This window comes from Perognathus longimembris, chromosome 2 (assembly GCF_023159225.1).
Source record: "Perognathus longimembris pacificus isolate PPM17 chromosome 2, ASM2315922v1, whole genome shotgun sequence".
Classification (NCBI taxonomy): domain Eukaryota; kingdom Metazoa; phylum Chordata; class Mammalia; order Rodentia; family Heteromyidae; genus Perognathus; species Perognathus longimembris.
Window position 1 is genome coordinate 85,382,935 of NC_063162.1, and position 12,390 is coordinate 85,395,324.

Genomic DNA, 12,390 nt, shown 5'->3' on the forward strand with positions numbered 1-12,390 from the left:
CTGCAGGCAGAACGGGCAGAACCTACCCCAACCTCGACACAAAAATAAGAGGGGCTACAAAGCGGAGAAATAAAAGTTGTAAATAAATTCCAAGTCACCACATCCCCCTAATCCTCTGCATCCTCGCCGGGCGCGCGATCGGCAGCTGACGGCCTCACAATTGGTACATCCTAATGGAACTGCGAGGGAAATGCAATAATTTTGCCATAATGGGCTGTAACCTCAATTCGACCCCGGCCCTTGCAGCCCGGGGTCGGAAGCGGAGCGATGCCCCCTGCCTCCAGCGGGTGGCGCTCGAGTCCGACTGAACGGCGGCGGCGGGTGGCGGGCACGCGCCCGGTGCGCGCGCGCCACCCCACTCGCCTCCACCCAACTCCCCCATTAGTGCACGAGTTTACCTCTAGAGGTCATCAGGCAGGATTTACGACTGGACAACAAAAGCACGTGATTCGAAGTCGTACCCCATATTTGGGTGCCTACGTAGGAGGGAACCAAGTACATGTCCCAGTCATTTCCATAATTCATCATAAATTGTGCAAGGGTGCTATAGACGCACAAACGACCGCGAGCCACAAATCAAGCACACATATCAAAAAACAAATGAGCTCTTATTTTGTAAACTCATTTTGCGGTCGCTATCCAAATGGCCCGGACTACCAGTTGCATAATTATGGAGATCATAGTTCCGTGAGCGAGCAATTCAGGGACTCGGCGAGCATGCACTCCGGCAGGTACGGCTACGGCTACAATGGCATGGATCTCAGCGTCGGCCGCTCGGGCTCCGGCCACTTTGGCTCCGGGGAGCGCGCCCGCAGCTACACGGCCGGCGCCAGCGCGGCGCCCGCCGAGCCCAGGTACAGCCAGCCGGCCACGTCCACGCACTCGCCTCCGCCCGACCCGCTGCCCTGCTCTGCCGTGGCCCCTTCGCCCGGCAGCGACAGCCATCACGGCGGGAAAAACTCCCTGGGCAACTCCAGCGGCGCCTCGGCCAACGCCAGCAGCACCCACATCAGCAGCAGAGAGGGGGTTGGCACGGCGTCCGGAGCCGAGGAGGACGCCCCTGCCAGCAGCGAGCAGGCGAGCGCGCAGAGCGAGCCGAGCCCGGCGCCGCCCGCTCAGCCCCAGATCTACCCCTGGATGCGCAAGCTGCACATAAGTCATGGTAAAGCCAGCCTTTTTCTAAATCCACGCGTGCTCGGGGGCGCGGCGCTCGGTCCCTCTCTGTCCTCTGCAGCCCTGTCTCCCCCGATCGCTCCCAGTCTCGCCTCTCCCAGCCCTGCGCAGCCTCTCCCTCTCCTTTCTCCTCGCCCTGCCTTCCTCCTGCCCTTTCCTCTGGTCCGCGGCACCCTGCCTGCCCGCAAATATTTGAGGGGGACGGGCCGCCGGGCTAGGCAAGTTGAGTCGTTGGAAGGGGGAGAAAGGGAGGAATCCATCTGGAACCCCAGCGCCTCGGAATGCGCTCCCGGGTCAGGCCAGCCAAGCAGGGCGCAAAGAGGTAGAGGATGGCAGTGGGGGCCGTGAATCGGGCTTGTCAGGGTGGATAATTTATGATGAGAGCTACGCTGGGGGAAACAGCGTTACTAATTAGAACCCCCGAAAAAGGGGGCTCAGAGGGGAATAATTGGGGAGAGAGCCGGCGGGATTCTGAAGTTTGGGGACCGGAGACAGTGAGAGAGAAAGAAAGAGAGACCGAGACAGAGAGGCGAAAAAGAAAGCAGGCGCCCCAAGCTTAAGACTGGAGCGGGAGGCTGGCTGTGGGGCTGGAACTTCAAGGGGCGAGAGACTTGGGGGCCACTAGAGCACTCAGAAAATGGGCGTGCTTCGGTGGGCTTCCGAGTGGTTGGCAGCCCGAGAGGGCTGTGTCCCCCCGCTCGGGGCAACCGGGGCAGGGCCAAGGGGGACCCTAAGAGGAGCGAGGGCAAGCTAGGCAAGTCCTCGGAACGAGGGTCCAACCTCAGCGGGGCCGATTGTTTCCAGAGTCCAAACCGTATTGTTTTTCTCTCTAGAAAGGAAGAGGGAAAGAAATTCGGGAGGGGTGGGTGGGCTGGGGGGTGGGAGGAAGGACTTGTTGAGCCTGTCCCCTGGGTTGCTGCTTAGGACCCTGGCATGTCCAGCTGACGAACTTTGGGAGCCCGGGGGCTGAGGAGTTGGTGGCTAAACCGGTGACTTTTCTGTTGCAGACAACATAGGCGGCCCAGAAGGCAAAAGGGCCCGAACGGCCTACACCCGCTACCAGACCCTAGAGCTGGAGAAGGAGTTCCACTTCAACCGCTACCTGACCCGCCGAAGAAGGATTGAAATAGCACATGCTCTTTGCCTCTCCGAGAGACAAATTAAAATCTGGTTCCAAAACCGGAGAATGAAGTGGAAAAAAGATAATAAGCTGAAAAGCATGAGCATGGCGGCGGCAGGAGGGGCCTTCCGCCCTTGAGTATTTGAGCGTTTAAAGTACTGAGCAGTCTAAGCGGATCCCGCAATAGTGTCAGTACTAAGGTGACTTTCTGAAACTCCCTTGTGTTCCTTCTGTGAAGAAGCCCTGTTCTCGTTGCCCTAATTCATCTTTTAATCATGAGCCTGTTTATTGCCATTATAGCGCCTGTATAAGTAGATCTGCTTTCTGTTCATCTCTTTGTCCTGAATGGCTTTGTCTTGAAAAAAAAAATAGATGTTTTAACTTATTTATATGAAGCAAGCTGTGTTACTTGAAGTAACTATAACAAAAAAAGAAAAGAGAAAAAAACACACAAAAAGTCCCCCCTCCAACCCTGTTTAGTGCCAATGTTGTGTGTTGCACTCAAGTTGTTTAACTGTGCATGTGCGTGAAAGTGTTCCTGTCTCAATAGCTCCAAGCTGTTAAAGATATTTTTATTCAAACTACCTATATTCCTTGTGTAATTAATGCTGTTGTAGAGGTGACTTGATAAGACACAACTTAACTTGTTCGACGTGTAGTGACTAGTGACTCTGTGACAGAAACTGTGACTCCAAGCGGTGTGTCCCTTCGTGCCTTTGTAGGACCCTTTGCACGAACTCTGGAAGTGGCTCTTATAAGCGCAGCTTCAGTGATGTATGTTTATGTGAACAAAGTTACAAATATTGTCCAAGTCTGGCTGTTTAAGCAAACTGTGATCGGCTTTTTTTTTTTGGTATTTGTTTTTAAGGAAAAATACTGGAAACAAAAACAAAATAAACTTTCTATTGTAAGTTCTCTTGGTCTGGTTTGTGCCAAATAGCAAGCAACTCTTCCTGATGTTCTGTCTATCTACAAAGGTTTGGAAGCTTGTGAGTCTCAGGCCACCTGAGCAGCCTTCCCTGTGCATGGGGCCTCAGATCAACAGCATCCTGACTTAATGCCTCCCTAGCTCTGACCCATCTGAAAGTTCAGAGCAGAAGGTGGAAAAACCTGTGGGCTGTTTCAAAATCTTGAGTCCTCCCTGCCCTGAGGAGACCAAGTTAACTTGCTGGGTACAAAAAGTGAGAGAAAGAGAAAAGAAAGGAGAAAAGGGCATGAGCTTTGTTAGCCCCCCTCAGGGCCCACACAGATCATGCCTTTCTCCTAAGGGCTGCCCTAGGCCTTGCCAAGCAATGGACCCCAAACCCTCTCTGCCCCAACCCACCGCAGTGCCCCTTCCCCACTCCTCACCCTGAGCCCAGTTGGCTTCTTTTGCTACAATTAATTTGCTACAAATGGAAGGTACTTACCCCATCCTAGCTCGATTGGAAAACTCCTCAGACCGGCTAAAGCGCAACTAGAGATTTGCACATTTACCGACTGCTTACATTGATGCCGGCTTTCCTTTTAAAAGTTATAAAACAGTAAACTTTATAAGCCCCAGTTCCGGCTATATGACATTTGGGTGCCAAATGAATAGGGTTTTGTCTATGAATTAGATCGTAAAATCATCCATAGCACAGACAGATCGGCTCACTGGCTATAAAACGTCACGTGGGGCCATTAAAGTAAGTTTTATGGTTTTGGGGAGTTGACATCCAACATTATATACCACATAACATATAATCTCACTGACTCTGGACTCCATTTGACTCTTTTGCAGGCTATGTGTGCCGCCTGGTCATTCAAATTGTCAATTTTAGGTTCAGAAGTGACCAAACCACAAGTTTCTCAAAACTCTCTGAAAAATGGCTCCCTTCGAGTTAAGGTAAGCTAGCCTCCTGAGCGCTTTCAAGTTTATTTGTACTCTGGAAACTTTCTTGCTTGCTCTGTCTTGCTCTTTCTTTCTTTCTATCTGTTCTGATAACTCTGAGGTTGCCTCTGAACAGAAAAAGTGAGAGCCAAGTTTTTGGCTGTGCCCAGATTTAACAGCGCCAGGGGCCAGCTTGGCGAAGGCAGAGCGGTGCTCAGCGCCTGGGCCGCGCCGCAAGCCCAGGCCTAACTTTAATTGCTACACAACCGCGAATGTTAATGACTTCCGCTGCTCCCGCCAGCGTGCAAAAAGATGATTTTGTGTGTGTGTGTGTGTGTGTGTGTGTGTGTGTGTTCATGTTCGAGTTGGCCTGTGTGTGGACATTTTGTAGTCCCTCACCCCAATTCCGGGCCTGGCTAGGACCCAGCTCTTTGGGGGTCTCAGAGCCTTGTGGGTGGGGGCTGGGAGCCTCTGGGGCGCCCGGCGCGGGCGCCAGGGACTAGGCTATGTTCGGGAGTTTGAAAGAAAGGCCGGACAGGCCGAGGCGGACTCTAAGGGGACTCCTTCTGGGGCTGTGGCAATATGTCTTCTCCGGCCAGGGTCATTTGGCAGGAGTGTATTGAGGCAGCGGCCTTCGGGGACTGGTTTCAGAAGGGTGGCAAAGGCCGAGGAGGAGGAGGCGCAGGCTGCACCTCCAGGCTGGGCCCCTGGATTGGGAGAAGCACAGCCTGCTGGCATCCACTTAGAAGCTGGTCCCCATCTTTGAGGAATGAGCTCAGTACTTCCCTCCCTCTCCCCCAGGACCAGGCCCTGAACCTTGTTTGCCTGTACTCTTTTTATTTCACTGGGATCCTTCTCACCAGCCTGTTAGTCTAAAGCAATAAACTTTATGGCCGGATTTAACTTCAGTCTTTGAATCCTCAAGCTAATTGAAAGGGATTGAAGCACTTTCTTTTCTTCCGCCGTGCCTTTCTTGTGCCTCCCTTCTTTCCTTTTCCTTTTCCTTTGTAGAATCAAAACATCTATTGCGAAGGACCCTCAAAAGGCAACTTAGGTGTCCCCCTAGATAACAGTAAAGATTAGAGAAATTTACTCCCCGCCCCCCCAACAGACAGACAAATTCTCTCTTCCAAACTGTGCCCTAAAGTTTGGAGGGGAAATGGAGGTGTCTTCAATGCCCAACATAAAAGTCCCTACAGCTGTTAGGTTGTTTTTCCTGACACGTATGAAGGGTAGTTTAGGAAAGAAATCGGTAGTTTGTCAGTAGGAGATTTCCGCCTCTCTTTTGTTACTTCTTTCTGTTTGATCCCAGGAAATTTACATAATCTATGATTTAAAAAAATCAGTCTCCAAAATTGCACCACCGGGTAAAGTAAGGTGAAACCAATTTTTTTTTTCCTGGTTATAATTCCATGTTGGCCCCAGCCACCCTTTCCATCTAGCTCTAGCTCCCTAACATTTTTTAATGGCAAACCAAGCCAAGTAACTGGGGACATTATGGCCTGTCCTGAGTTTTGTTTTTTGTGCTTTTTTTCTGGGTGAGTACCCACAAGAGACATAGCTGATTTCCCCCAAACTGGTCTGAGAAATTAAGCCAAATTCTCCCACAGCATAGAGAAAGGAAACAAAAATAGAGTCTGTTTCACTCTTGGGAGCTGAAGAGTTTTTAGAAAGTGCTAATTTGTACAGATACTTTTCAAGTGCTTAAGAAGAAAAAATACAGATTTAAAATTTTGACAAACTTTATTGTGTTGAGATCACCTATACCTATGCAAGTCCAACAGATGTCCCTAAAGCCAGAGGTTCTTTAACAAATAGAGGAAAAAGATAAGCCTCAAAGATGTTTTAAAGAAACTCAAACCTCTTTCATAAGTCCTGCCTTTCAAGAATAGTAGGAAGCTGAAGGAAAGAAGTGATTTTGTGTGAAATGAATACTGATGTTTTAGCAGGTATCTTAGGGAGATGTGTCTATATCTTAGTACCAGAATTAAAACTCTACATAAGCAGGTAGGGTTCTTATTATTTTATGTGTCTGTGAAAATTTTACCTTCTTTGTTGTGATGCTCTGACTTTGGAGGCTCCTTACTGGAAAATATTGGATTGTAGTTCTACTTTAGTTACTCATTTGGTAATCTTTGAATGAGTTCTTGGTGAGTGAAATTAGAAGCAAGGAAAAGAGAGTCAGAAATGCTGGCAGGTTCATCTGACCAGCTTGTATAGAGAAAAATATCCATACCACCTCAGTGGCCACACCCTGGCATGAGAATGAATGGAGAGGCTGTCTCTAGCATCATGCAATACAAAGTCTTTTCTATGAACTATGCATATTATATATATATATAGGCATTATGTATTGGTATCTTGCTTGATTCTATTTTAATCTTCACAAAATTTAAGTTGAATTTAAAGGAGCAAGTCAAGCTACATGAAATTAAATTACTTTAAAGAAATAGTTTCAATCAGAACTATGTGATCTCTAGTGGAAAGCTCTTTTCCTCTCTATTTTCATAGAAAGCAAACTAAAGGAGGTGGTTAGTTTTCTGGTTGTTGTGTAAATAAGTTATTTTTTCTTGTGCATTCTTTTGAGTTGTTTTGTTTTGCAGAGGAACTTATGGGGGGGGGGCGGGGAACTCTGCCACTAAGGGCTCTATGGAGATACCTAGTCTCAGCCGGGGGTGGATGTGTGTGTATGTACATCTGTGCTCCTCATTCTGTAAAGATGGTGGTAGAAATTTGTTTCTACAGGACAAAGAGACACTATTTCTTGAACTATAAATATGATAGGACACGTGTGGTTACATTTCTTTAGGAGTTTGTTAGGGGTTTCAGGATCTAATTTTACAACCTTATGCCCAAATTCCTTCCATCCTGTGTTTTCCCATTTTCTCCTGCTTCGTTGTTGACAGCTCTGGGAGAACAAGACAAAAGTCTCTACCAGAAATGGTAGAATCTCAACAGTCTGTTGAGATTCAGAGTATTATTTCCAAACAATCATATCCTAAAAGATGATCCATTAGAGAAGAAATTGACCTTTTTTACTTGAAAGATACCCTTAGCATCTACCCTACCTTCACTGGGAGTTTATCCATGGCTTGCCTAAGTATGGAGGGAGTAGAGCATGTGGACTCCATTCCTTTGGCTTCTAGAGAGAATTTTCCTCCTGGACAGTGACAAAACTATAAATGGGGTCCCCAGGCAAGGCTAAGGGGTCACTCTAGGCACCTAGCCACATAGTATACAACAGATCCCAGTTCCACCATTTTAAGCTCCAGAACTGAAAGATTTGTTTTGTTTGGTGTACACACACACACACACACACACACACATACACACACACAGAGAGAGAGAGAGAGAGAGAGAGAGAGAGAGAGAGAGAGAGAGAGAGAGTTCTCCTGCAGATCCCTTTCCCACAAACTGGTCTTTTCAATAATAATATTTGTTATGAAGGTTATTAGGTAATTATTGCGATTTTGTGAAGCAGCCCTTGCTGGAGGTGAAGTCTGTCATCGCCTAATAAATGATGCCCACGCAGTTCACTGCCGGGTTAAGTAAATGCAGAGAAGATAAATCTGCACACCCTAGGAATCGCCAGCAGAGCACGCTTTAGTACAAGTTCACAGTCAACTCGCCTGCCTGGGCCAGTTCTCCCAACAATTAGGGCTATGTCTTTATATTTAAATAAAGAAAAAAATCCTCATCTCCATTGTTGGATTTCCCCCACCCCCAACCTTCTTTCACTTTTTGCAAGATTCCCCTCAAAGATCTGCTATTCCAATTTTTCCTCATTAGTGGCATCATGAGTGAGTTCAAATTGATCTAGTTCCATACCCAAATGCTGGCAACAAGAAGTAAAGACAGGAAACACAGTCACAAACACACAAAAATATCCAGTCCCCCCCCCCCTTTAATTCCAAGAGGCAGGGGCAGAAGCAGGGTATCCTGAGATCCTAGGGGGCCCCTTCCCCCTGAAAGAAAAGGCTCAGCTTTGTGTATCTTTGTGGTTAGTGTGTTACAACTGGGGGTCAAAAAGTTGAGGGTCAAAAGTTTACATTGTGCAGCACTCTTAGTCATCTGCCCAGACAGAGTTTGATGTCAATGTTAGAGCTGCGATCTTGACTATCAGCACAAAAGATAAAATGGCTCAAAGTGACGCGTGTATCACGGTATGGACTCCAGGTGAACCCTAGTGGTTGAATGACCTCAATTACAGAGGAAAGGATAGAAAATTCCTCTTTTCAAGAGTAATACATGCTGTATTTCATGTTGAATTATCACTCCCATTCTGAAGAAATAGCAGCAGGTAAATAAGCATAGATTATAGACAACACCAACACCTTAGAGGTTGGAGAACCAGAAGTGGTTTGTGGATTTGTCACAAAGTAAAAGCATCTTTAAGAAATCATGCAAGTTCCCAATGTCCCATTATAGACTCAAAGGCAAGAGAACAACACAGGAAACCTCCTTTACTTGAAAGGGTGGTTTTCATGGGCCAGAGTATTGGATTTTCCCCCTTAATACATATAATGGCCCCTTAAAGTGTGGGAAAATAAGGATGAACACAGGCACAACTATGCAGTTTTCAGACATAGAAAACATTCTCCTCCTTGCCGGGGAGGAGGGTGGGGTAGGTAACCACCTCAGGTTACTGAATGCAAAGAGCTGGGAAAGAAATGGAACCCCTCTCCCAAACCAGTATCAGTGAGAATATGCTTATTGGTACTAGGAAAACATTTGTGTTATTGGCAATTTTTCATTATCTTTATTGTTAAAGTACAAAATGAGTGTTAGAAATGTGGCAGTATGCAAGTGAATGTTGCAATCTGCAAGAGAATGCAAGGAGATGGAACCCACAAATGTTAGGCCAGTTTTAAGAACTACCATGACAGTTTCTATTGTCCAGAAAATACTTTAATACATGTGGAATGGGAGGAGGAAGCTAAGGTGACAGGAAAACAAGCTATAAAAGGAAGGGTGGGAGAATAGAAAAGGAACAGTGTATTAAGGAAGTAGACTGGAACCATGCCTCCTGTGTGAGTTGAAACCAAAGAGCTGACCAATATTTTATTTTTTTCAACTTCTATATTAGCTTTAAATGTTGATGCCAAGAGATTCTATTTTCTAGGAGATATATTTTCTATGCATTGACTTTTCAAGCAGGAAAACAAAAAACAGAATGCTAAAGTGTTTTTCCTCTTCATTTTGGAGATAGTTCAATTAGTCAGAATGTAGACTCTTACAGGGATATTCAATATCCTCTCAATATATCAGATTGGTTGGATTTAACAGTGCTAGGTAAAATGTTCAATGGTAACATAAATATTTCCCAAACACTGCCCTCCTGGAAGTAATCAGGGTGCTTCTACTGTGCAATGTGCAGTTTTACTCTGGCCAAGAGCTAGGAGCCAAATGGGGTTTTGCCAGATGCAATAGAAGAAAGGAAACAACTGTGGTGATTACTGTTATAGCAGTGAACACTTCACCACATCTGGGCTGGTTAAAGGAAGAAAAGGAAGCCCCTGTCTCACTCACAGAGACAATCATATGCCTCTTTCAGAGAACCTTTTCATTGTATTTTTGTTGTTGTTAAAACTATGTGACATATCTTAGAAACATTCTAGCTTCACTGCTCACAGATATATTTTAACTAGGCTTTATAAAGTGAAAGCAAAAAGATACCTGTAGAAATGATTATTTTCACAGAACTTATCTCATTTTCTTTAGGCCTCTCACATCACCCTGGTGAAATTCATGTATATTCCTAATATGAATTTCAGTCATTGTGCCTGGACTGTGTTCATTATTTTAAACTACTATAAGGAATATTACCCCTAAACAAATTAATTGGTAAAAATGTTGCTTCTCTACAATCACATGTCTAGGGTAGGTGGGGAGAACCCTCAACAGCCACAATCAGGCATTTAAAAATTCTATCATTCCCCAATTTGCCAGACTCCCTTCAGATAGAAAACAGTCTGGGGGACTCTTGCTCTAAAGAACAAAGGACAAATACAGTCAATACATTCCATAACGTTTACATTTCCTTTGCTTTTTCCCCTTGGTTTTCCTGAGAAGGAGTGACCTGGGCAAAGCACCCTGCTCTCTAAAAGACACTGTATAGACCTTTTAGAAGCGCAAAGTCCAAGGCCGAGGTGAACTTCAGGTCAGCGCGTCTAACAAATATGAAAATGTCGGCTGGTGAAGGGCGCGCCTTGTGATTTAACAAAGACTGTCAATGTGTAAGATTAATAAGAAACAAAATGCACACGGTGTCACTGTTCGGTCACTTTGAAACTAGGGACAGGGTTGCATTCAAGAAGGAAGGCTGTTCCAAATATATTCAAAATGATTCAAATCAGATTCCAAGCAAGCTGCAAACGCTGCTGCCTTCCAGCCCTCCCTCACCCTCGGACTCCCTTTGCTCTACTACATCTGGGATGCGAGGACATGATGAAAAGTTATTTCACTTAATGGGATTTTAAGAAAGCTTTTGTTGGGGATATATGTTAACCCTGCACGTGGAAATGAGCAAATGTGCTTCCCAGTTTCCCAAGGAAAGGATAACGCTTTCACCCCAATTGGGATTGGAGCCAGTTGGTGTGCGAAGATTAGCTTACTCCCTCTGCTTGATTTCAGGGCATCCTATCTTAGGCAAGATACTGCTGGTAAATGTCTGTTTATTTTTTTAAATTTGGTTAATTTCTTTCTAGTTTTTCTTTGGTGTCTCAGACCTTATGTAAAAGCAAGGAATATTTTAAAAAAAAATTTCCCCCCCAAAGATTATTTGATTCTATGGAATTATGCTATGGCTTGAAAAGGGTGATTGTGGAAGGTTCAGAAAAGGTACTGGGATTGTTTATTACAGCCATAAATCTTGCAGCAAAATGTCAAAATGTCGGGTGTGTGAGATAACACTTGGTGGTCCTGGCTCCGTTTGTGTTTATGATAGAACCGCAAAGACAAGTTACAGGCCTTGGGGGGATTCTGCGTAAGCCCATCTTCCCAAAGTAATAGAACCACACAGACATGGCTAACCCGTTTAACTTAACCATATACAAAACAGTGCCTGTCTCTCCTTAATACTTAGAAGTAGATACTCAATGGAAGGTTCTGAGGCTAAACAATGTGAGTTTTGTGTTTTAATGTGTGTAAATTATATTAAACAGACATAGTTAAGACCCTAGTACTCAAGGTTGATGACATGAGGAAGAGGGCAAGATTTTCTTGCCATGTTTTTCTCCCCCGTGAAGCATAGCCCAGATTTGTAATCTATACTATATATGTATGCATTATTTATATTGTATAGTACATAATCTATGTGTTTACTTGCTGGAGAGAGATACTGGTCTAGGCAGCTGTAACAGAGGCTAGATATTTTCCCCAAGATGTTTAAAGATTATAATCAGTGTTGATTTCTTTCCACGGTTCAGATTTCGTTCAAAACAAATAAAAAATTCAGGGTGCATCCTGTCAATGGACAGCACTTTTCACACATATACACCCAATGTGGAAAACCTCTTGTACCTCTTCAGGACGTTTTAGTTGGAAAGCTAACATGATTTCGTTTTTAACTTCTTTTCCTAAATTAGTTTAGAGATTAGTCCCATATAATAGGCTTTATATGGCTAAGCATTAAATAACTATCCATCAAATGGATATATTCCAGCATTTAGTAACTCCTATGAGTAACTGATATAAATGAAGATAGAATTGACACTCTTTTTGAAGTGTCTCCAAGCTTAGGCTTTAACTTTCCTTGTCATTGTTCCAGACTCAGTTGTGAGAAGGCTGTTTATATTGCTCTAAGGCACACCCTCTGAAATATCCTTGCTTTGCATGCCAACATGAAAGTTGTTTTTAACTAGAGACCATGTTAGTTTGCAGTGCTTTAAGCTAAAGTGAAAAGGAAAGGCTCTAGGTGTGTCTATTAGAAAAGAGAAAGTACCCAGTATGAATAAGGCATCAGTATTTACTTCAAAATTAGGTGGAATAATAAGTAATTTATTTGTTAATAATGGTGTAATTAGTTTACCCATCAAATTTCAATTACCAAATGCAGGCAACAGTCCCCCCTCCCTCCTTTCCGGCGCTATTGATATCGTTAATATGCAAATTTTCAACAACTCAGAAATTATAGACAGTTCTGTAAATATAGCTCCAGCCTCATATACAGCTGAAGAAGTGAACATCCGTAAGAGAAAACAAAATTCTTAACTGGAAAAGACCCGTTGTATTCAGAGCGGTCAGG

General features: G+C 44.8%; 2 protein-coding genes across 2 annotated transcripts in view; both read left to right on the top strand.

Moving 5' to 3' along the window:
* Positions 1 to 12,390, top strand: part of Hoxa3 (homeobox A3) — a 45,999-nt gene that overhangs the window by 8,430 nt on the left and 25,179 nt on the right. Inside the window, exon 2 of the mRNA XM_048339628.1 lies at positions 4,056 to 4,160. The gene's annotated coding sequence lies outside the window, so the exon portion shown is untranslated. The remainder of the gene's footprint in view (positions 1 to 4,055; positions 4,161 to 12,390) is intronic.
* On the top strand, positions 267 to 3,688 carry Hoxa5 (homeobox A5). The gene is made up of 2 exons (XM_048339637.1): positions 267 to 1,162; positions 2,181 to 3,688. The coding sequence occupies exons 1-2, from the start codon at positions 268 to 270 to the stop codon at positions 2,429 to 2,431; spliced, it is 1,146 nt and encodes a 381-aa protein (XP_048195594.1). The 5' UTR covers position 267; the 3' UTR covers positions 2,432 to 3,688.

Excerpts from the sequence above, each read along its gene's own strand:
- Hoxa5 (XM_048339637.1), top strand. The coding sequence starts at position 268 with ATGCCCCCTGCCTCCAGCGGGTGGCGCTCGAGTCCGACTGAACGGCGG. Across the intron at positions 1,163-2,180 it reads CAAGCTGCACATAAGTCATG|ACAACATAGGCGGCCCAGAA; the intron begins GTAAAGCCAGCC and ends TTTCTGTTGCAG.